This window comes from Eriocheir sinensis, chromosome 7 (genome assembly GCF_024679095.1).
Source record: "Eriocheir sinensis breed Jianghai 21 chromosome 7, ASM2467909v1, whole genome shotgun sequence".
In the NCBI taxonomy this organism is placed as follows: domain Eukaryota; kingdom Metazoa; phylum Arthropoda; class Malacostraca; order Decapoda; family Varunidae; genus Eriocheir; species Eriocheir sinensis.
The window spans coordinates 25,166,887-25,191,886 of NC_066515.1; the positions used below are offsets into that span (position 1 = coordinate 25,166,887).

Below are 25,000 nucleotides of genomic sequence, written 5' to 3' on the forward strand. Positions count from 1 at the left end.
AAGAGAAGACGGAGACAGATAGATAGATAAATAGACAGATAGATAGATAGATAGATAGATAGATAGATAGATAGATAGATAGATAGACAGAGAGATAGACAGAGAGAGAGGGAGAGGGAAACAGAATGGACAGGAAGGGAAGGAAGGGAATTGGAAGAGAAGACGGGGACAGATAGATAGATAGACAGATAGACAGATAGATAGATAGACAGATAGATAGATAGATAGATAGACAGAGAGAGGGAAAAGGAGATAGAATGGACAGACTGGAGGAAGGAATTAAAGGAAGAAAGGAAGAAAATGAAAGGAAGGAAGGAAAGGAGGAAGTGAAAAAGACATATTAGAGAGAGAGAGAGAGAGAGAGAGAGAGAGAGAGAGAGAGAGAGAGAGAGAGAGAGAGAGAGAGAGAGAGAGAGAGAGAGGGAGAGAGTACACACACACACCTGTACTAAATTGGGTTACCTGGGACCTATTTAAAGTTTTCCCATTAGCTGCAATTCGTCCCTCACCTTGTTTTCCTTCCGCCCTAATTACTGACCAACATAATTCCTGTCACTGTCACGTTTTTTTTTTTTTCCTGTATTGTTTTTTGGTTCGTTTTCTTTTCGCTTCGCGTTGGTTTGCTTGTTTTTTCCTCTTTTCTCTTTGTTCCGAGTATTTTCTTTCATTATTTGTTTCGATTTTGTCTATGGAGTTATTTATTCCTTTAATTTTTTCTTCTGGTTATATATTTTTCCTCTTTATGGTGTTATGATTTCCTTTTATCTTTTTTTTCCATTTTTCTGTCATGTGAATTATTTGCATCCTTTAGAAAACAACCAACCAAAAACATTTATCATACTCTTCTTCTCTATAATCAGGACGATGATGTTTAAATTGGTATAATCAGACGCTTCCAACTCTCACATCAACTACTTCCAAAGGCCAAAAATGATATCGATCGAGTTTTCATGAGTGTTTTTTTAGGCCCATGGTATAGAGGAAGGGTCGAACTACAACCAGGGTCACAAAACTAGCCCTGGAAATGCTCAAAACTCCGTCGAAAGCCTTGTCAGATGTGTGAACTTGAACGCTGAAGAACGCTAAATTGTTTAAGAATATGATGCTTACCGTCTCTACTCTCTCAAGGTACAGAGCAAGGGTCATACTACCACCAGGGTCACAAAACTAGCCCTGGAAATGCTCGAATCTCCTACGAAAGCCTTGTCAAATACGTGAACTTGGACGCCGAACCCTAAACTGTTTAAAAATATGATGCTTACCGTTTCTACTCCTTCAATGTTCAGAGCAAGGGTCATACCACCAGGGTCACAAAACTAGCCCTGGAAACGCTCAAAACTCATATGAAAGCCTTGTCAAATATGGGAACTTGGATGCCGAACCCTAAACTGTTTAAGAGTTTGATGCTGGCCGTCTCTACTCTTTCATTGTACAGAGGAAGAATCAAACTACCACCAGGGTCACAAAACTAGCCCTGGAAATGCTCAAAACTCCTACGAAAGCCTTGTCAGATACGTGAACTTGGACGCCCTACCCTAAACTGTTTAAGAATATAATGCTGGCCGTCTATACTCTTTTATAGTACGGAGGAAGAGTCAAACCACCACCAGGGTCACAAAACTGTCCCTGAAAATGCTCAAAACTCCTTCTAAAGCCTTGTCAAATACGTGAACTTGGACGCCGAACCCTAAACTGTTTAAAAATATGATGCTGGCCGTCTTTACTCTCTCAAGGTACAGAGCAAGGGTCATACTATCACCAGGGTCACAATACTAGCCCTGGAAATGCTCAAAACCCCTACGAAAGCCTTGTCAAATACGTGAACTTGGACGCCGAACCCTAAACTGTTTAAAAATATGATGCTGGCCGTCTTTACTTTTACTAAGCGTGCGTGGCAACAGTTTCCCTCTCGTGCTGCTTAATGCCAAGTCGGTGAAATTATCTGGGAAGTGAAGATACCGAGGGATTACGGAGGGAGAGAGAGAGAGAGAGAGGAGAGGAAGCAGGAAGGAAGGATTAGTGAGGAGAGAGAGGATGAAGAGAGGGCGAGGAGAGGGTGGAGGTGGCGGTGAATACTGGGAAAAGGAAGAGAAAGTGTGAGTTTGAATGAGTGAGTGAGTGAGTGAGTGAGGAATGGAGGGAGGGAGGATTTTTTTTTTTTTTTTTTTTTTTTTTTTTTACAACAAAGGAGACCGCTCAAGGGCACACACACAAAAAAAGAAAACAATAATAATAAAAAAAGCCCGCTAAATGATGGGAAATGGATGGGGCAGGAGGGAATAGGAGGAAGAAATAGAACTGAATGGAGATAGAATAGATAGATAAAATAGAGGATAAGATGATAGACGTTTTCATTCGTCAACGTTATTCTGTTATCCCGAAATTGATCTCTCCCTTTGGCCACTCCTCTGTACTCTATTCAGGAGCTGTAAGTAGCGGGCTTTTTTTCATTATTGTTTTATTTATGTTTACGCCCTTGAACTGTCTCCTTTGATGTAAAAAATAATCTATCTATCCATCTCCCTATCTTCACTCCTTGTTATCATCCGGAATACCCATAAATTTATCTAGTTTTCATTTACAGTAACAAACTAAACACCTTTTTTTCCACATTATATCCTCACAAAACTCTAATACTCCCTCTCACACTAACTCCACATGTATTACTAGTTGTACAATCACACTCTGTATTGCCTGGAGGTTGGGATGGCATGTTCCTCCCTTCTCCTTTGCTGTATACCTGCATTAATAAACTATCAATCAATCAACAACACGCACACACCTCAAATCTGACGTATCAACAAAGAAAAAGCCTGAAATACGAGTAAACTAGATAATACGTTAACAGTTTGAGTCAAGTCTTAGGCGAATGCAGAATGGGAAGAGGATATGGGACTGAGGTTAAGGGGGGTAACACAACTATCCCATCGCTTCCTGTTTCTCCCCCCCGTTAGTTTCTTCGCCCACAACCGCACCACACAGCCTCAGAAGCCCTTGTACTGCCTTGCCTTCCTGTGTGCTGAAGATGTACAGCTCCCAAAGGTCTCATTACGACAGGCTGTTTGTCTTATTAAAACTCCCTTTATATCTCTCTCTCTCTCTCACCCTGACCCTCCCCTCTCGACTTACTTCTTGTTGTCTGTCTGTTTCCGTTTCCCTGTTCTGTTATTTTCCGTTTGTTACTGTTTTCTTTATCTGTTTATTCTCTGTTTTCCTGTTATCTGTCATTTTTCCCGTTTTTCCTTTTATTTTTCCCTTCCTTTCCTTCTTTCCATTCGTAATATATTCCGTTTTAATAGTTTCCTTTCTTCCCTTTCTTTATTTCCCTTTCCTCCCTTTTTCTCCTTCCTTTCTTTCTTTCCTTCCTTCATCTCCTTTCTCTATTTCCCTTTCTTTCCTTCCTTTCCTCACCTTCCTTTCTCTCTTTCCTTCCTTCATCTCCCTTCTCTATTTCCCTTCCTTTCCTCCCTTTATCTCCTTCCTTTCTTTCTTTCCTTCCTTCATCTCCTTTCTCTATATCCCTTCCTTTCCTCACCTTCCTTTCTTTCTTTCCTTCCTTCATCTCCTTCCTCAATTTCCCTTCCTTTCCTCCCTTCCTTTCCTTCCTTTCTTTCTCTCCTTCCTTCATCTCCTTTCTCTATTTCCCTTCTTTTCCTCACCTTCCTTTCTCTCTTTCCTTCCTTCATCTACTTTCTCTATTTCCCTTCCTTTCCCCCCTTCCTTTCCTTCCTTTCTTTCTTTCCTTCCTTCATCTCCTTTCTCTATTCCCCTCCCTTTCTCTCCTTCCTTTCTTTCTTTCCTTCCTTCATCTCCTTTCTCTATTTCCCTTCCTTTCTTTCTCTCCTTCCTCCATCTCCTTTCTTTACTTCCCTTTATTTCCTTTCCTTCCTAATATAACGTTCATTCCCATCGAAGTCTGATCACCCGTAGTGGTATTCGGTTCCCTTGTCGGTCTGCTTTTAAAGGGGAACTGTTGTAATTCTCTCCCTCTAATGCCCCTTCATCCTCTCCATACCTGTGTGAATTATGTGTAAGAGTGTGTTATCTAAGTTTAATCCTCCTCCTCCTCCTTTCTCATCCTCTTCTTCCTCCCAAATTTCCCCTTCTCCTTCTCTTCTTCCCCTATCCTCGTCCTCCTCCCTCCCCTTCCTTTCCTATGACTCCCCTCACTCCTCCTCCTTCTCTTCCACCTCCCATTCTTCCCCTCCCTCCTTCTTCCTTCTGTTTCCAAATGTCCAAGTCTCTCTTCTACCTCTTCGTTTTCTATGGTGGTCTTGTGTCTTGGGAAACTCAAATAATCAGCACTATTTCTCTCTTAATCTCCTCTCTTGTTATTTTCTGTTCTTCGTCTCCACTTTCCTTCCTCTTTTAGTTATCATGTCCTTCTTCCTCCTCATTTCTTGTCCGTTTCCTATTTTAAGGGTTGTTTCTTCTCCTCCTTCCATCTTAACGCCATGCAATACTCTCCTCTCCTTTATGTATATTTTAGTCAGTTTTACATCAGTCTTCCCTTCATGGACAGGTTTTCTTCCTCCAGTTCCATGCTCTCCTCCTCTTCCTTCTCCTCCTAAGCTGTTTCCTTCTCCATTTCCATTCTCTTCACCTCCCTTTTCCTCCTCCTTTTCCGCCCTCTCCTAAGCCGTTTCTTTCTCCAATTCCATGTTCTCTTCCCCCTTTTCCTCCTCCTCCTGCTAAGCAATTTCCTTTTCCATTTCCATTCTCTTCAGCTCCCTTTTCCTCCTCCTTTTCCGCCCTCTCCTAAGCCGTTTCTCTTTTCAATTCTATGTTGTCTTCCTCCCTTTCCTCCTTCTCCTCTTCATCAGTTTCCTTCCCTAATTCCATTCTCTCTCCTCCTTCCCTTCCCTGCCGCCTCAATTCAAATCCTTCCTTCAGAACCGACAAACAACTTCGAGTCCCCTTTAATTAAACTGAACACACTTTGCTTACCTTACACTGGCCTCTCTCTCCTTCCTACACAAATTCCAGACTCAATATTTAAGTATGAGTCATTATTCTTCACTTAATCACGAATACTCACAAAAAACTCCCTTCATTTCGAGTTATTACCCTCTGCTTGTGTTATTTTTTCATTGTCATGTTATTTCTTTTTGTTATAAGTCATGTTATTTTGTTATCCTGTCCTTAGTCATGTTATTTTTTATCCTGTCCTTGGTTGTTATTTTTCATTTTGTACGTATATTCACAGAAACCTCCCTTCAATTCGTGTTATTCCCCGCTATTTGTGATATTTTTTCATTGTCATATTTTTTTATTGTTATTTGTCATGTTATTTTGTTATCCTGTCCTTAGTCATGTTATTTTTTACTCTGTACTAAACCACGTATACTCACAAAAACCTCCCTTCAATTCGAGTTTTTCCCCGCTGCTTATGTTATTTTTTCATTGTTATGTTATTACTTATTGTTATTAGTCATGTTATTCTTTCATTCTATACTTAGCCACGAACACTCACAAAAACCTCCCTTCATTTCGCGTTATATCCCGCTGTTTGTAATATTTTCTGAGGCGGTCGAGAGAATCAACAAACCCCGCCTCACACCTGTCAAAATCAGCTGATCGTCTGCCTAAAGGAATATACAATAGTAGGTTCACTTAAGCTAGATAGTCACCCTCTTTTCATTTATAACTTATGTGCTTTATTTTCTGAAGTATGTGTGTTTGTTTGTGTTAATTAAATCTTCTTGTAATATCATATACGAGTCTCCTGAAGAATTGTTGTACGCACATTCTTGCTCGTCCCAATACACCCTTGACCTCCCTTTTATAGATTTGCATGTATGTATTGTCACGCTATCTCTCGCTTGTCAGTCCATTATTCTCATTTTCTTTTTACTCTTTTTAGTTTCCCATATATCTTTCGTTTTTACTTCTCCTGTTATTCTCGTTTTCTTTCTTCGTATTTCGTTTTCTTCGTAACTTGCTATCATTATTTTCTTTTTTCCCTTTCTTTTTTTTTAGTAACCCATTCATCTTTCTTTCTTACTTCTGTTATTCTCGTTTTCTTTCTTCGTATTTCGTTTTCTTCGTAACTTGCTATCATTATTTTCTCTTCCCATTTTTTTTTTCCATTCATCATTCATCCTTATTTTTGCTATTACAATTTTCTTTCTCCCAGTTCCTTCTTATTTCCCATTCCTCTTTTATCCTTCCATACTTTCTTTTCTCCCATTCTTTTTAAATTCATATTCCTTTCTAATCCTTACGTTTGATATTACCATTTTCTTCCCTCTCATTCCTTTTAACATCCCTATTCATCTTATACCTTTAATTTTCCTATTACCGTGAAGCGATCAGAACCATTCACCATTCCTCTCACAACCTTTGCATCTAATATATCAAAATTCAATCCACAATCCCCATCTATATGATCTAGCAAACTCACCCTATTACCCCAATCCCTTTACATATGCTCTTAAAACGTCAATAATCACATCGAATCCGTCTGCTGTGTACTAAGGCGCAGCGGGAGGGGAAAAAGAAGAGGAAAATGTAAAAGAAAAATTGACCTACATAAGAAAGAGAAAAAAGGATCAAGAAAGAAAAAAGAAGGAAAAGGGAAATAGAATGAATGATTGAATGAGTGAATGAGTGAATGAATGACACTATTTTCGTGTTTTTCTTCAACAAACCAGTATAATATTGCGAGATTAGAGTTAGGTTAGATAAAGGAACGTGTACAATACCTGTTATCATGTAGAATTTGTGTACCGCTGGCAATATGAAGGAAATTATATTGAACTAAGAGACCTATTTTGTTCTCGTGTGTTTTAGTAGTAATAACGAGAGTGATGTAGATAGTATGAAGAAGCGAAGCGTGAGAGTAACACACACACACACACACACACACACACACACACACACACAAACACACGCACACGACCTGACTATATTTTGCCGTGTTTCTCTTCATTCCAGGGTCACGAGAAGCGAAGGAACCACCAATATTCGTCTTCAGTGACAAGGTAGGAAGTCTGCGTGTGATATTTGGTATGGGGGCTTTTGAAATAGTGTTAATCAGTGCTGTTTCTCTCCCGCCTGCGTCACCCAATTACTGTTTAAGGTAATGGACATGTTACTATACTCGCTTTGGTTTGATCTTTCCATCCATAAGCGTGAATTTCGTGTAATATTTCGTATGGGTGAGTTTTGAAATAGGGTTAACCAGTGCTGTATCTCTCCTGCAACATCACCCATTTCCTGTTTACGGTGTTGGACATGTTACTATACTCGGTTTGGTTTGATCCTTCCATCCATAAGCGTGAATTTCGTGTAATATTTCGTATGGGTGAGTTTTGAAATAGGGTTAAGTAGTGCTGTATCTCTCCTGCAACATCACCCATTTCCTATTTACGGCTATGTACATGTTATTATACTCGGTTTCATTTCACCTGTCAATCCATAAGCGTAAATTTTGATAGATATGGCACCTGCGCATTGCTCGTTCGTGTTTGGGTGAAAATCGTTGAGTATAGTTCGAGGTTTAGTCTCCAGAGCGCCATAGGTGTTATTATGCTTTGAGGAACCCTTTTTGTACGTATATTTTCTGATTACGTTGTTTTGGCCCATCAAATATCAATAAATTTGTCTAGCAGTGAATATTGCAGGCCCTAGATGCACACTGTTTCCAAATAAACATGTATCCGTCGTTTGTAGAACTAAAACCACATCTCTCCTCCCGAAATTGACCTCTCTTTTGGCCACTCCTATTAACTCATTTTTCATAGGAGCAGTGATTTGCGGGGTTTTATTTTTCATTAGTGTTTTCTTTTTTTCCCATGAGCTGTTTCCTTTACTGTAAAAAAAATATTAGTTCCAAGTAACTGCATGTGTCGCTTGTATTATGTAGGACCAGCCGTGCGAGTTCCGTGTTCCTGTGGTGGTTTGGCAAGGAAAATACCCCCTGGCTGTCTTAGGAGTTGTCAGAATAGTTATTACTGAATGTGCGGAGGTCTGTCGTCGGTAAATGTTAAATGTTGGCTTGGGCACAGAGAGAGAGAGAGAGAGAGAGAGAGAGAGAGAGAGAGAGAGAGAGAGAGAGAGAGAGAGAGAGAGAGAGAGAGAGAGGAGAAGAGAAGAGAAGAGAAGAGAAGAGAAGAGAAGAGAAGAGAAGAGAAGAGAAGAGAAGAGAAGAGAAGAGAAGAGAATAAAAATATGAAAAGAAAATAAGAAAAGACAAAATAAAGAAAACGAAAAGAAAAAGAAAAGGAAACAAGAGAGAGAGAGAGAGAGAGAGAGAGAGAGAGAGAGAGAGAGAGAGAGAGAGAGAGAGAGAGAGAGAGAGAGCAAGCCAAATCCAGGGAAACTAATCCGTACTACTTCTAATTAAATCGGAGACAAAAAAAAACATTACGCGACAAACAAAATTATAAAAAAAATCCAACCGCTTGCAAATTGAGCCCGCCAAGTCCCCCCTCAACTCAAGAGCGTTCATTAACCTTGGCCTGGACTCAACTTCTCTCACCAACGAACGCGAGAGGGAGAGTAAATTTTTAAAGGGACCAATTTTGCGTTGTAAATACTAACTCTGCTTTTGAGGGAATATGGCGCGTGTGTGTGTTCGTTTCTGTGTTTAATGTGTGGAAATGGAGGGCTGGAGGATGCGGGAAAAAGTCAGGGAGAGAGAGAGAGAGGGAGAGGGAGGGAGTGGGTGAGAAAGGGTAAGGGAGAGGGGGAGAGAGAGAGAGAGAGGGGGGGAGAGGGTTAGGAAGGTTAGCATATGTTCTCTCTCTCTCTCTCTCTCTCTCTCTCTCTCTCTTTTTCTCTTTTTCTCTTTTTTCTTTATTTTTTCTCTTTCTTTTCTTTTCTCTATTCTCGTTTCTATTTCTCTTCTCTTTTCTCTTCTCTCTCTCTCTCTCTCTCTCTCTCTCTCTCTCTCTCTCTCTCTCTCTCTCTCTCTCTCTCTCTCTCTCTCTCTCTCTCTCTCTCTCTCTCACGCACACACCACTCCTTCCCACTTTCCCCGTCAGTAAGGTGGCAGACGCCGCCGAGAGAGGAGGTAGGGTGTCTCTCTCTCGTCCGTGGCTTTGATGTGACTGTGAGTGTGACGTAGGGTGTGACGGAGGAAGGGGTGACGTGAGGGGGGGGCGGGTGTGGCAGGGTGTGGCGTGCTCTGCTGGGATGTGGCTTCGTGGGGGAAGTGTTAATGTAGAAAGATGTTGTGTACTTTGGGTTGAAAGAACATTTTTGTGAGTGTTTGTGTGTGTGTGTGTGTGTGTGTGTGTGTGTGTGTGTGCGTGTGTGTGTGTGTATTACCACGCACATTAGGCATGATCACTATACACACACACACACACACACAGACACGCACACACGTACGCGTATATACTTCTTAAACCTGCAATTTATGTTTTCCGGGAAAGAGTTTTGTTTTGTTCATAATAGGAAGGAAGGAGAGGGGAGGAAGTTCTTTACAACAACAACAACAACAATTAAAAAAATGGTAAAAAAAAAACCTTGATAAATACGCGAGTGGTGAAAGTCTGCGGATAATGAGTTCCATATTTCATTATCATGTTATTTATTTCTCATTACTAGAAAAGAATAATTGGATCTAGTTATTGTCATTTTCTGCAGTTATATACGAGAGAGAGAGAGAGAGAGAGAGAGAGAGAGAAATTGACCTTTGATGACCCAAATTCACCTGATAGCACCCTCATCATGACTCGGAAAATTAGGTCAAGTGGTGATGATGGTTGTTTTGGTGGTGGTGATGATTGTTGTGATAAATGATAGTTTTGGTGGTGGTGATTGTGGTGTTTGTAGCGAGTAACTGATCGTGGTGGTGGTGGTGATGAAAGATATTGCTTGTGGTAGTGGTGGTGATGATAGTGGGTGACATTGGTGATTTTAGTGATGAATGACCGTGGTAGTGGTGATGGTTGTGAAGAAAGGTGATGTATATATAGAAATTGTGAGAATGGTGGTGTTGGTTGTTGTAGTGGTGATTGACAATCGAGTTAGCGGTGATGGTGGTGAGCAAAGGTGATGTATATATGGAAATGGTGAGAATGGTGGTAGTGGTGATGTTAGTGGAGGTTGTGGTGGTTGACAATCGAGATAGTGGTGATGGTGGTACTGGTAGCTTATATTCAAGTTAGTGGTGGTGGTGGTGGTGGTGGTGGTGACATTCCATCTGTTAGCGTGACACTCTTCCGGAACAATATTGAAAAAGAAGAAAAGAAAAAGAAAAAAAGAGAGAAAAAATAAGCTAGAATGCACGTGAAGAAAATTGCTGTTCAGATGGAAGTGACATGGAAAAATATTGCTGAATGAACCGTGCAGTGTCGACATGAACGGCAATTTGTCACTTTTTTTTATAGCAGAGACTTTTAGAAGGAGAACGCAAAGAAATATCCAATAGCAAAATGTACTTAACAATAGTAAACTGAGCTCTGTGTATGAAGGAAAAAATGGCATGTAAAGCAGCTCAGGGGAAAGAAAAAATGGTAAAAGGAGACTGTAGAAAAGGAATGAAGGCAAAATATGAAAAGAAGAAAAGGCATATTAGCTTAAGAAAGAAAAACATGGAGAGAAAAAAAATCATTATGTGTCATTATGTATTGTAATTCGCCGTCATTAAACGGAACTAAGAATATGTGAGAGAAACGAATATTAATAACGTAAATGAAGTATAAGTACAGTAAATTAGTAAAAGTGATAACATTAGAAAAAATATGCCAGTATGGATTTGAATAAAGATGTCTAACAAAAAGTATTATTAAGATTAACGTACCATAATGAGCCAGTAGAATATGCAATGTACAGTGTCCTTAGAGAGTTAATGTACATAATTCAAACAAAGAGAAATATGGAGAAAATAAAGAGAAATGGGGAAAAAATAGGAAAGTAGTATGAGGTAAAAAGTAAAAAGAAAGTGATGTACTTAGGGAATACAAAAAGTTACAGAAAATGAAAAGAAAATGAAGTAGAAGTTAAAAATAGAAAGAAACTTATATACCAAAAGAAAAAAACACGAATACCATAATACAAAAAAAATAAGAAAAGACGAAATGGAAAATAGTTGAAGTAAAAAGCTAACAAACTTAACCAAATAACACAAATAATACACGAAATAGCGTAGTTAGGGTAACGCGCGTATGAATAAGTCAGCCAACCTAACCTCACCGCGGCAACACTTAGCATGAATGAATGAAGCCAGCCCAAGGAGAATGATGAAGAAGCCTGTGAATAAATGAAGCGGCTTAATAATACAATGACCCTAATTAGTGGTTATGAATGAGTGAAGGAGATTAACGATGCAATGAAGACTGAGAGTGGTAAATGGATGATAAAAAATAATAAACGAAGGAAAGGAGAAGGTTAATAATACAACTAGCTTTCTAAAATGAGAGATAAATGATGAATACAATGACCCTAATTAGTGGTTATGAATGAGTGAAGGAGATTAACGATGCAATGAAGACGGAGAGTGATAAATGGATGATAAATATGATACACGAAGAAAAGGACAAGGTTAATGATACAACTAGCCTTCTAAAATGAGAGATAAATGATGAATACAATGACCCTAATTAGTGGTTATGAATGAGTGAAGGAGATTAACGATACAATGAGGACTGAGAGTAATAAATGGATGATAAATATGATACACGAAGAAAAGGACAAGGTTAATAACACAACTAGCCTTCTAAAATGAGAGATAAATGATGAATACAATGACCCTAATTAGCGGATATGAATGAGTGAAGGAGATTAACGATACAATGAGGACTGAGGGTGACAAATAGATGTCAAATATGATTAACGAAGAAAAGGTGAAGGTTAATAATACAACTAGCCTTCTAAAAGGAGAGATAAATGATGAATACAATGACCTTAATTAGCGGATATGAATAAGTGAAGGAGATTAACGATGCATTGAAGACTGGGGGTGATAAATAGATGTCAAATATGATTAACGAAGAAAAGGTGAAGGTCAATAATACAACTAGCCTTCTAAAATGAGTGATAAATTAAGGAAAATTAAAGGAATGAAGAGGGTGGATAATTCAACTAGACTTCGAAGGGTGATAAATGAGGAGAAATAGATGATAGGGGTAATAAATGAATGGGTGAAGCAAATAAATTATACAACCTACCCACTGAGAATGATAAATGACGAGAAATGAATAATTAAAATGATAATTGAATGAATGAAGCAGCTGAATAATACAACCAGCCTAATAGGAACACGTAAAAAGGGTAATTATAGAAGGAAAAATAAGAAAAAACACGAATAAATGAGAAAACAAGAAAATAAAAAAAAATCAGAAGAAATTAATCGATTAGTATAAAGAAACACACACACACACACACACACACACACACACACACGCACACATCCAGAGAGAGAGAGAGAGAGAGAGAGAGAGAGAGAGAGAGAGAGAGAGAGAGAGAGAGAGAGAGAGAGAGAGAGAGATGCAACTCAAAACAACGCCGCCACAGTAAAACTAAACTTAACTTTTGGAAAACTGTCTCGGAAAATGAAATAGATGAACGAGTGCAGAATGCGTTAGGGTGAAGTGCTCTCAGGGTGCATGGATGACCTGGGGCTGAGAGAGAGAGAGAGAGAGAGAGAGAGAGAGAGAGAGAGAGAGAGAGAGAGAGAGAGAGAGAGAGAGAGAGAGAGAGAGAGAGAGAGATGCAGGGTGTAAAGAATAGGATAGAGGAAACAGATAAGTGAGAAAGAAAGAAATTGGAAAATGAAACAATATGAAAAAAAATGAAAAAAATATTACTGAGACGAAAAAGAACACCAATGACTAGAGAGAGAGAGAGAGAGAGAGAGAGAGAGAGAGAGAGAGGTATATCTAGAAACAGCAGGAAGAGGGGTAAAAAAAGAAAGGGTTATTTGTGCTTGAAAAGATTAAAGGTAACAGAGAAAGAGAGGGACGAGAGGAATTGGGATGAAGTGAGAGAGAGAGAGAGAGAGAGAGAGAGAGAGAGAGAGAGAGAGAGAGAGAGAGAGAGAGAGAGAGAGAGAGAGAGAGAGAGAGAGAGAGAGAGAGAGAGAGAGAAAGTAATGAAAAGTACTACAAAACAGATAAAAGGAATAAAGAGAGAATGAAAAGAAAATACTGAAAAAAATATTGAAGTTAGAGAAAAAAAGGAAGAATGAGAGAAAAAGAAAGGTAGACATGTAATACCAAAAGAAAAAAAAGGAATGACAAAGAAGAATCTATTATGAGAAGAAAAACAAGACGAAAAAACGGGAAAAATTAAGAGAAATGAAATAAGAGAGAGTAGAAACGAAATAAAAAGAAAGTAAATAAGAAATAAAAGAAAACTAAAGAGAGGATATTTTTTTTTACAACAAAGGAGATAGCTCAAGGGCACAAAAGATGTAAACAATAATAAAAAAAAAAGCCCGCTACTCACTGCTCCCAAAAATAATCCAAATAGGTTAGAGAGAAGAGAGAATAGGGAAAAGAAAGACGAAAGTAAGGTCCCCCTGCACAATATTGGACCGTGACTTTGGTGGGTCCGTCATTGAAGAATTTTGGGGGAACTTAGACTGACTGGTGTTTTGTGAGTCCAATATAAGACTAGACGGGTACGAACGGCCATCTCCTTACCCGTCAGTGTTGCCAAGAAAGAGCGCAATGACGTACTTACCTTCCACTTGGTTCTGATAATGTGGGTGAAGCTTGATATGAGTTAGAAGAAGAAATGGCTGAGGGGAATTAAGGTAGAGAAATGGTAAAGGAAAATGTATTAATGGATGATAGATGAGTGAGATAAAGATTGCCTATAACTAAAAGGAGACGAAAAGTAAAAGGGAATGAAGAAGATGTTATATTATGGCTGGATATATGAAGGAAAGAGAGAAAAGAAGATAGCAAATGTGGGACGAAAGAGAAGTATAAAATTATATAGAGACCCAGAATAAAGAAGTTGAAGGAAATGAAGAAAACGATGATGAAAACTGGAGATTATCAAGAAAGAGAGAAAAGAGGAATAAGAATGGATAACAAGAGAAAAGAAGATAAGGAAAAGAATAGTACTCATAAAAAGAAAAGTAATAAAAAGAAGAGCAATATCAAGAACGAAGGACAAACGTAAAAGGAAATGAAGAAAAGCAGTGATATAAAAAAAGCAGTTATGGAAGCGAAATAAAGAAAGAGGAAGAGGAAGGAAAAATAGACCCTAAGAAAGAAAGAAATTAGAGAAAAGATAAAGAGGAAAAGAAGAAAACATTATACCCTTAGAAAGAAAGGAATTAGAAAGAAAAGACAAACATAGAGAAGAAAAACGGATAATACAGGAAATAGAAGGGAAAAAATGCAGACACGTGACGAAATTTTCCTTTCTTACACTAGGAAAAAAAAAGAAAACTAAGGAAAAATAAAAAGGAGAAGAAAATGCTCGTCACCTCGAAACTGCAAGGAAATTAAAGAGTGGAAAAAAGGGCAAGAATAGTGAAAAGGCAAACCTGATTCCCTTTAGGGCCAGAACGGGTGGCGGGGAGAAAGTGAGCAATTTCCCGCCTAGAGAAACGGAGAAAGAGAAGAGAAAGGAGGAGAAAGAAAGAATGACAGTAATAAATCCATTGTGAGATTGATAACGTTGATAGATAGAGATAGACATAAAGATAGATAGATAGATAAATAGATGAGTAGATAGAGAGAAAAAACCCTGTTGAAGAAAAAAAGAAAGAGAGAAAGATAGAAGGAAAGAAAGAAACACTGTAACGTTGATAGATACATGTAGATAGATAGATAAATAGATAGATAGATAGAAAGATACATAGATAGAGAAAAATACCGCATGTTAAAGAAAAGAAAGAAAGAAAGAATAACTGAGGATAAAAGAGCGAGAGAAAGAAAGAATATTTGCGAGAGAAAGAAAAGAAAGAAAGAATAAAGCCACTGAGAGAGAGAGAGAGAGAGAGAGAGAGAGAGAGAGAGAGAGAGAGAGAGAGAGAGAGAAGAAAGCCGTTTTAAAGAAAGAGAAATACCTTGGTAGTGAACAATGGAGTGAGTTACTTGGAAATTTGAATATAAAACAAAAACAAGACAAAACAAAACAAAAAGAAATATGATGTGTGACGGCAGTGACGGGAGTGACTTACATTTTCCTTCAATAAAACAAAACTGAAAAAAAAAATGATGGAAGGGAAAGATTCAGAAAAAAATAAACTTGAAAGAAACCAATAGAGAGAAATAGACAAGGAGGTGCCTGTTTGATTTTTTTTTACATTATAAGAACCAAAACGAGAAAAAAAAATGTAGAAAAGATTAGGAGAGTAGAAAAAGAATTACATCAAAACGAAACCAAAAATGGGAAGATAAAGAAAACGAAAGATGAGGAAAGAGAGAACAGAGGAGAGGAGAAAGAAAGAAAAAAGAAAGAAAGACAAAAAAGAATAAATGAGTGAAAGTGCGAGAAAGAGAGAGAAAAGACATTTTAAAAGATAACAAACAAAAAGGTAATTGAGGTTAATGAATAAGAACGCGTCTGTGTGTGTTAGTGTGTTCTTACGTGTGTGTGTGTGTGGCGACAAGCTATATACAATTATCTCCCATTATTATTTATATTTTAACGAAGGGAAGTGATTTGTAACAGGGACAGCTTATATAAGGGAAAAGCCAGGAACTGATTTTTTGGGAACGCGAAGAAACAAAGAGAGATTGACATATGTGAACAAAAGGCAGGTTAAGGAAGAACAACTATAGGGAAAAACATAAACAGAAAAGAAGTTAGTGACTGAAATGAGAGATATGTGAAGCGTAAAGATTTGTACAGTGAAGGAAAGGAACAAAGTAAAGAAAGATACTCAAATAGCAAGTAAAAGAAGAAGAATATCGTCAAGGAAAAGACACATAACAATCGAAAAGAGGTTAGTGAAAGGAAGCAGAGAGAAAAATTGAAAAGCTAGCCCAGTTTAGAAAAAGAACTAAGGAAAGAAGGATATAGACACTCAAATAGAAGGTGAAAGAAGGAAAAGACATAAAACATAAAGGAAACAAAATAAACGTTAGTGAAAGGAAGCAGAGAAAAAATTAAAAGTTAGTCCAGTGAAAGAAAGACTGAGAAATACAATAATAAATCAGAAATATTTATACATGAAGGAAAATAAGGTATAAAAAGCAGAAAAAGAAAATACTAGTGTAAAAAAAATGAAATAACCGAGATAAACAATAACAAGGAAAACAGACAAACAAAAACAAGATGAACAAGTGACAAGAAAGAAAACAACAAACTCAAAACGAAAAAAGCAAAAGAGAACGAGAATAAAGATAAAGAAGAGAGATAAACTAGTAATCATTTTAACAGCAAAAACGAGAGAGGAGAACAAAGAAGGAAATAAAAGAGAGAAAGAGATAGAAGAAAGGAAGAACGAGAAGCAGCTAACAGACAGCCAGCTAACAGACAGAAAGACAGACAGCAAGTTAATTCTGGTTAGCTTTGGACTCTAAAAAGAAGGAAGGAAGGAAGGGCGGCCAACCTACTTTTTTTTTTCGTTTTTTGTCCTCTCCTCCTCCTCGTATTACTCCTCGTCTTACTCCTCCTCCTCCTCCTCCTCCTCCTCGTCTTACTCCTCCTCCTCCTCCTCCTCTTCTTTTTTTTACCCTTTCTCCCCCTCCTCCTCCTCTTTTTCTTCCCATCTTTTTTCTCTGAACTTTTGGCTGGTAGACGCAGAACTACTACTACTACTACTACTACTATTACTACTACTACTCTATCACCCATCTACACCTCGATAACCTCTTTGCATAAGCCTTACTACTACTACTGTTACTCCTACTACTAATACTAATACTCCTACTAAAACATGCTTACCTCACCTTCACACTTATTTTCGCCGCTTTGAGTACACTTCACACTTTACAACGCACTCACACTAGCCACTAATGTATCATAATAAAAGTAAATGAGTTAAAATTGCCACCAACGTCAACGTAGATTTAAAGAAGATATTTGTACGGAAGCTTAAGTTAATGGAACACGAAGATCTACGTGTTTAAAACTATTTCTCAATCGTATAAACTCACGCGAAGTTTTGTATATATAAGGAAAACGTGTTAATATATTTGTAGTTTATATTAGTTTATTTATCTAAGTAACCCCTCATTTACCCATCCTATCATTATAACAAAAGAAGACCGAATTAATACTTTTTATCTCTTGTCTCCATCTCTACTCCATATAATTTTGGCCATGAGATCATTTCCTTAGAGCCACGAGTTAATTTTTGCACCATTATGAGCGGCAAAGTTCCCAGCACGGTCTGGCCAGCGAGCGTCTAGTCACAATAAGAGACTCGTTTCAGGGACTCGCCGCCCTAATGCTTCCCTTTAGATGAGTATCAAACTTCCCCCCTGGGCCTGGCGCGCGAGCCTTCCATTGCACACGTACTGCACTCCCTCCCCTTCTCCTCCACCTCCCTCTCCTTCCCCTCCCCTCTCCCTCTCCCTCCCTCCCCCATCACTCCCCTCTCCTCCCTTTCCGTGTATGTGAACAAAGGACGTCCACACGCACACACGCACACAGCCACTCACTCACGCATATAGAATACAAGGAAACCAGTGTTTACACACACACACACACACACACACACACACACACACACACACACACACACACACACATATGCAAAGAGTAAATTTTTTTCCCTCCTAAAAGTTTTGTAATAAGAGAATTGCGTGAATGTTAGAGTTGAAATTGGAAAAAATAATATAGGAAAAAAGTTTAAATATTCAGATAAAAGTTACTGATGAAATATGAAACTTTAAGAGAAAAAAAAGCATAAAGTCAAGTTAGATATAGCAAAATAATTACACTGATTTTTTTTATACCTTTTTCGTTACCTTAATTAAAATAGAAAATAAAATCATACTAAAATTTGTACTAAGAACCGAAAAAAGGTGTAGTTTGAAAATATATTAATTCGTTCACTTTTTCGTTTAATCACCAGCTTGCAAATACCTGTTCCTTTGTTCACCTGGGAAATCAAACACACACACACACACACACACACACACACACACACACACACACACACACACACACACACACACACACACACACACACACACTCTCTCTCTCTCTCATATATAACTTTCCTCAATCCATTTTTCTTTTCTCTTCATTTTTCTTTTTCTCTATCGTTAATTTCCTCCTTCCCTCTTGTCCTTCGCTTCTTCTTCCTCCTCTTCCTCTTCCTGTCTTCCTCTTCTTATCTTCCTGCTGAGTTTGCTTTTAATTCCTCTTCTTTTCTCTTCTTTTAATCTCCTTCCTTCTCTTTTTTTTCTTTTTTTTTTCTTTCTTTTTTTTTCGTCTCTCATTTCTTTCTTTTCTTTTCCACCTCCTCCTCTTCTTCTTTAGTCTTTTGGTGCTTCCATTTCCTCTTATTCCTCTTTCCTCCTCTACTTCTCTTTAATTCCCTTTCTCATTTTTTTCTTTCCTCTTAACTTCCTTCTTTGCTTGTCTTATTTTGCTTTACTTTCCTCTTTCTCCTCGTCCTGTTAACTATGAATTTTCCTCTTGATTTCTCCCTCCTTCCTCCTTTCTCCTCTTTATTTCTCTTCATCCACTCTTAACTTCACTCCTGATTCCCCTCTTAGTACTCTTGGATAGATGATCATTTCTCTCAATGCCTCTTAACTTTCTCGAAATTCCTCTTTATTTCTCTTAACTACTCGATTTTTCTAATAGTTTCCTTTATGCTCCTCTTGGACCCTCTTTCGTCCTCTTCTTTCTCCTTTACTCACTAAGAAAGGCCTCTTCTATTCACTTATTTCCGCTTTATTAATTAACTGGCTACTCTTTATATCTTGTTCTGTGACTGATTCTCTTAACTCTCTCTCTGAATTCCTCTCCATCCTCTTGAATTCCTATACGTCCCTCTTTAATTCCTCTTGATTTTAATTTCTACCCTTAAAACTATATCTTTCCTCTTTAGATCCCCTTATTCGTATTAAATCCTCTTGTATACTGATTCATTGATATCTGATTCGTTTTGGCTCCTCTTGACTTCTGTAATATCCTCTTGATTCCTCTTGGTTCCTCTTGGCTGCCCTCCAACCCTCCCGTCACCATGTCTCTTCGGTTCCACGTCAAGCACTTCAGCCGCGTCCCGCACAGGGGTGAGAAGGTGGCCAAAGTTACCTTCAGGGGTGAGTACACGTTAATTACCTGTACCTGTGTGTGTGTGCGTGTGTGTGTGTTTGCCTGTGGAGAGTTGGTGGGGGGGAATGTCTGTGTGTGTGTGTGTGTGTGTGTGTGTGTGTGTGTGTGTGTGCTTAAGATTCCATGCCTTTCAAGTCCTCCTAAATCAATACATTTTTTTTTTTAGTTGTGCATTTAAGTAATTATTGTTTTTTTGTTACTTCTTTGTTTTTTTCTACTTCTCTTTGTTTAGGTCTGTTTCGTTTTTTGTTTCAGCAGATAACTATATTTTTTTTTCTTTTTATTGTTTTATTTGTCTTTTCTCGTTCAAATTATTTCCTTTTTGCCATTTATTTACATCGATCTCATTATCTTTATTATTATTATTAGTAGTAGTAGTAGTAGTAGTAGTAGTAGTAGTAGTATTTTTATTTTGTTGCTTCTTACCGTGTTTATGTTTTGACAAGCCGCTTCGAGCCTACTTACGAAAGAGGAGGAGGAGGAGGAGGAGGAGGAAGAAGAGGAGGAGGAGGAGGAGGAGGAGGAGGAGAAGGCCTTGATGTGGAGAGAAATCTGCCTAAGGAAGTAAGTGAGGGAGGGAGGGAGGGAGGAAAGGAGGAGGAGGAAGAGGACGAAGAGGAAGAGGAGCAGGAGGAAGAGGAAGAGGAGGAAGAGAAGTATCTCGGGGCTGCTACTTTGTGTCTCATGTGGCATGTATTGTTCTCTCTCTCTCTCTCTCTCGTGATATTACCGTTTTCCAATGTTTTCTTTTATATTTTCGTAATTTAATTCTTTCCCATTCTTTCTTATCCCTTTGTTTTGTTTTTCTCGTGTCTCCTTCCCTTCCGTTTCCTTCCCTTCCGTTCCCTTCCCTTCCGTTCCGTTCCATTCCATTCCATTCCATTCCCTTTCTTTCCGTTCCCTTCTCTTCCCTTCCCTTCCCTTCCCTTCCCTTCCCTCTCCTTAGCTTCCTTTCCCTTCCGTTCCCTTCCATTCCATCCCATTCCTTCCCTTCCCTTCCCTTCCCTTACGTTCCCTTTCCTTCATTTTTCCTTCCCTTCCCTTCCCTTCCCTTCCCTTCAATTGTCCTTTCTTCCCTTCTCTTCACTCCCTTCCTTTCCCTTCTCTTATCTTCCCTTTCCATTCTTTTCCTCTCCTTCCATTTCCTTCCCTCTCTCATCCTTAACCTTCTAAGCACTTCCCTTCCCTTCCCTTCCCTTCCCCTTCCCTTCCCTTCCCTTCCCTTCTTTTTCTTTCCCTTCTCTTTCTTAATATTCTCTCATTTTCTCATTATTTTCCCCTCATTCATTAACTCCTGCTCTTACAACCAAAAACTAATTAATAAGGACGGTTAAAAATCACTGCTTTTACTTAATGAGAGAGAGAGAGAAAGAGAGAGAGAGAGAGAGAGTGAGAGAGAGAGAGAGAGTGTGTGTGTGTGTGTGTGTGTGTGTGTGTGTGTGTGTGTGTGTGTGTGTGTGTGTGTGTGTAAAGTTCATGAATCAAGCAAAACAAAAAATATAAATACCAAGAACAAAGACAGAGAGAGAGAGAGAGAGAGAGAGAGAGAGAGAGAGAGAGAGAGAGCACATATATCCTACACGAGTAAAAACATTGAGAGGAAAAGAAGAAAAACTCGGGATGAGAAAACTTGTGCAAAGGAAGGAAAAGTAAAAAAAAAACTTGGTAGGATTCCAGAAGGATTATGTAGCTTGTGTTCCTCTGTTTTTATTATTATTATTATTATTATTATTATTATTATTATTATTATTATTATTATTATTATTATTATTATTATTATTCTACTTTTATTTCGTTCTTGTATTTATTTTACTTATTTTATTATTTATTTTATTGTCTTTCTTTAACTTCTTTTGCAAACTTGTATTCATCTTTCTCCTTCTCTTTTCCTTCTTCTTCATTCCTCTTCTAATCCTCTTTTCTATCTCTCTCTCTCTCTTCTCTCATTCTCTTCTCTACGTATTTCCTTCTCTCTCTCTCTCTCTCTCTCTCTCTCTCTCTCTCTCTTTGCTTCTCTCTTCATTTCCTCCTCTTATCCTCTCTCTCTCTCTCTCTCTCTCTCTCTCTCTCTCTCTCTCTCTCATTTTGACACATAAGTACGTACTCGGTCACGCTTGAGAGAGAGAGAGAGAGAGTTATGCAATGACTCTCTCTCTCTCTCTCTCTCTCTCTCTCTCTCTCTCTCTCTCTCTCTCTCTCTCTCTCTCTCTCTCTCTCTCTCTCTCTTGAGAGAGAGAGAGAGAGAGTGATGAGCTTTCTCACTGTTTGCAATGCTCTCTCTCTCTCACATTACGTTTCTTATGATCTTTTATATCTTCTTTTCTTCCTTTCTCCCTTCCTCCTTCTCTCCCTCTCTCCCTCTCTCTCCCTCCTTCTCCCTTCCTCCGCATACTCAGCCAAGACAAGCTTTATCTCCATTTCTTTTTCTCCCTCCTTCACTTCCTCCTCCCTTCCCTCTCGTTACTTCTCTCCCTCATTTCCTCCTCCTCCTCCTCCTCCTCCTTTTCTCTCTCTCTTCTAATAGGCAATTTTCATACTTTTTCGTTCCTTACCTCGTTTTTTATCTTTTTTTCCCTCCCTCCCTCCCTCCCTTCCTTCCTATAACCCTCGTTGTCTACCTCTCTCCCTCCCTCCCTCCTTCCTTCCCTCCCTCCAGTAGAATGTTACTGGGAGAGAAATTGGGAGGTAACACGTGAGAGAAATAAAGGAGGATGAGGAGGAGGAGGAGGAGGAGGGAGAGAATAAGAATAAGGAGAGAAAACAAAAGATAAGGAAGGAAAAACAAACAAAACATAAAAGAGGAAGAAAAAGAAATACAAAAGGAAGAAAAAGAAGAAAGAAAAAGTTACCAAACAAATAAACAGGAAGACAAGAATGTGTAAATAAGAGAGAGAGAGAGAGAGAGAGAGAGAGAGAGAGAGAGAGAGAGAGAGAGAGAGAGAGAGAGAGAGAGAGAGAAAAGTGAGATAGCTTAATTTGCTTTAATAGGAAATGCGAAAAAGTTGCTGTTAATCAAATATGAACGTCCTCAAAGAGAGAGAGAGAGAGAGAGAGAGACACAGACATCACACATCCATTCCAGATATTGCATTCTCTCTCTCTCTCTCTCTCTCTCTCTCTCTCTCTCTCTCTCTCTCTCTCTCTCTCTCTCTCTCCGCCCAACCGTTCATAGATTTAACTTTTGGAGGTTAAGAATTCTGTCACGAGGTCTAATGAGGAGGAGGAGAGGGAGGAAAAAAAAGAAGAAGAAGAAGAAGAAGAAGAAGAAGAAGAAGAAGGATAAGGAGGAAGAAGAGGTAAAGGTTGATAATGATGCGAAAAGGTCAGAGGGATAAGAAGGAAGAAATGTAGGAGGAAAGAGAGAGAGAGAGAGAGAGAGAGAGAGAGAGAGAGAGAGAGAGAGAGAGAGAGAGAGAGAGAGAGAGAGATCCCAGGTATAATGATCACAAACGCATTATAATCAACAGACAGGTGGAGGGAAAGGTGTGTGTGTGTGTGTGTGTGTGTGTGTGTGTGTGTGTGTGTGTGTGTGTGTGTGTGTGTGTGTGTGTGTGTGTGTGTACACACACACGCACACACACACACACACACACACACACACACACACACACACACACACACACACCTTTCCCTCCACCTGTCTGTTGATTATAATGCGTTTGTGATCATTATACCTGGGATCTCTCTCTCTCTCTCTCTCTCTCTCTCTCTCTCTCTCTCTCTCTCTCTCTCTCTCTCTCTCTCTCATTTCCTTCTTCCCTGATACAATTTTTTTCCTCTTTTATTTTGTTCGTTTTATTTTCATCTTTATTTTTTTTCTCCTTTTCCTCTTTTTTATTTGTCTCTTTTTCTTCTGTATTTTCTTTGCCTGTTATTTTTTTCGTTGGTAGTTTTGCTTTTTTTTTTTTTTAGAGAGAGAGAGAGAGAGAGAGAGAGAGCACAACTTCGACCACAGCTCTGCCCGAGGTTATCTGAAATATTAATTTGTTTCCTACACCTCTCTCTCTCTCTCTCTCTCTCTCTCTCTCTCTCTCTCTCCACCGAGGCATGGAAATAAGGCGAATTCATTTTTCCTCCATTTTTCCTCCCTCCCTCTTTCCTCCCTCCCTCCCTTCCTCCCTCCTTCCATCTCTCCCTCCCTCTCTTCCTCCAAAGGTCAGGAGTTTCACATTAGACTTTAATATATTTTTTTTTTGGATGGGAAGAAAGATTTACCTCTCCCAAAATCTCTCTCTCTCTCTCTCTCTCTCTCTCTCTCTCTCTCTCTCTCTCTCTCTCTCTCTCTCTCCAGGCAATTCCCCATTATTGGTTTTCTTTCATCCTTTTCTTTTTACTTAGAGAGAGAGAGAGAGAGAGAGAGAGAGACACTGTTCTCGTTTATTCCTTCTCCATATATACGTCATTCCTTCTCTCCCTCCCTCCCGCTCTCTCTCTCTCTCTCTCTCTCTCTCTCTCTCTCTCTCTCTCTCTCTCTCTCTCTCTCTCTCTCCCCCCCTCCGAGTCTCTATATCACAATTTCTTCCTCCATATTTATTTCCTCCGCTGGGTGTGCTGAGGGAGGAAGGAAGGGAGGGAAGGGAGAGAAGGTAGGAGGAAAAGGGAGGTAAAAATGAACGTGGAATTGTGAATGTTTTTTAGTGAAAGTAGTTGAGGGAGGAGAGAGGGAGGGAAAGGGGAGAGAGATAGAAGAGGAAGGAGGGAAAGAAGGGAGAGAGGGAGGGTTGAGGAGGGAGAGGAAGGGAGATGAGATGTGATGGGAAAGTAATGTAAAAGGAGGAGGAGGAGGAGGAGGAGGAGGAGGAGGAGAAGAAGGAGGAGGAGGAGGAGGAGAGAAGAGGAGGAGGAGGAGGAGGAGGATTAGAGAAGAAAAGATGAAGTTAGATACAGAACCGTTAAATGATCATGAAGTATGGAAGATTAAAGAGAGGAGGAGGAAGAAGAAGAGGAGTAAGAAGGAGGAGGAGGAGGAGAGAAGAGGAGGAGGAGGAGGAGGAGGAGGAGAGTCATATGGTCATAAACACAAGTAATGAAGAAATATGAAGAAATCTCTCTCTCTCTCTCTCTCTCTCTCTCTCTCTCTCTCTCTCATAAATACTGTATACAGGTTAATTACAGGTCTATTAGCTTAAGTTCAGGTCTCAGCTCAAGGTGGGATAAATAAAGACAAAATTATGAGTCGTTAAGAAAGTCACTCACCAATTAAGGATTTGCAACACGTCTTCCTCTTCGTCTTACCTACTGACCTTTTATAATGACCTTTTCTCAGCTTGTAAGGTCAGCGAATCACTAGATATTGTTAAGCCTTGAGAAACATAGAAGAGAGGAAGAGGAGGAGGTGATGGAAGAGAGTAAGGAAGGAAGGTGGAGAGAAATGAAGGAAGGAAGGAGGGAGGGAAGGAAGGAAGGGAGGAAGGGGGGAATAAAGGAAGGAAGGAAGGGAGAGAAAGAAAGGAAGGAAAGAAAGAAGGAAAACGAATGAAAAAAAGGAAGAAAGAAAAAAAGGAAAAGAGAAAGAGAAAGGGAATGAAAGAAAAGGAGAAAAAGGAAGAAAGGAAGAAGGAAAGGATAAAAATATGTGATGGAGGAGGCCGAGAAAGTAAGGTGGAAAAAAGTAAAAAAAAAAAAAAGAAAAGCGAATTTAGTAAAGTTCCACACCATAAACTACTTCACCAAAATCAAACAAACTCGATATTGAAGGGAAATTAGACAAACATACCACAGGCTGTCTATTCCCGCAGTCTCTCACTTGGTTCTGCCCTTGAGCTGCTACCCATGCTATAAAAAAAATCCGATTGAGTAACATACAAAAGAGTCATTTCTGGAGCTGCCTCGGAGGGGTCGTCAGTTA

The 25,000-nt window shown here is 39.1% G+C and overlaps 1 protein-coding gene across 8 annotated transcripts in view; it reads left to right on the forward strand.

Moving 5' to 3' along the window:
• LOC126995153 (otoferlin-like) overlaps positions 1-25,000 on the forward strand; it is a 180,253-nt gene that overhangs the window by 895 nt on the left and 154,358 nt on the right. For 7 of the 8 annotated variants that reach the window (XM_050854430.1, XM_050854435.1, XM_050854434.1 and 4 more), the window contains exon 1: positions 18,310-19,139. In XM_050854430.1, coding sequence (XP_050710387.1) covers positions 19,061-19,139 — 79 coding nt within the window. In that variant the 5' untranslated portion in view covers positions 18,310-19,060. Of the gene's footprint in view, positions 1-6,936; positions 6,984-18,309; positions 19,140-25,000 lie in introns of those variants that run through there. The other variant, XM_050854436.1, reaches the window with a different exon arrangement.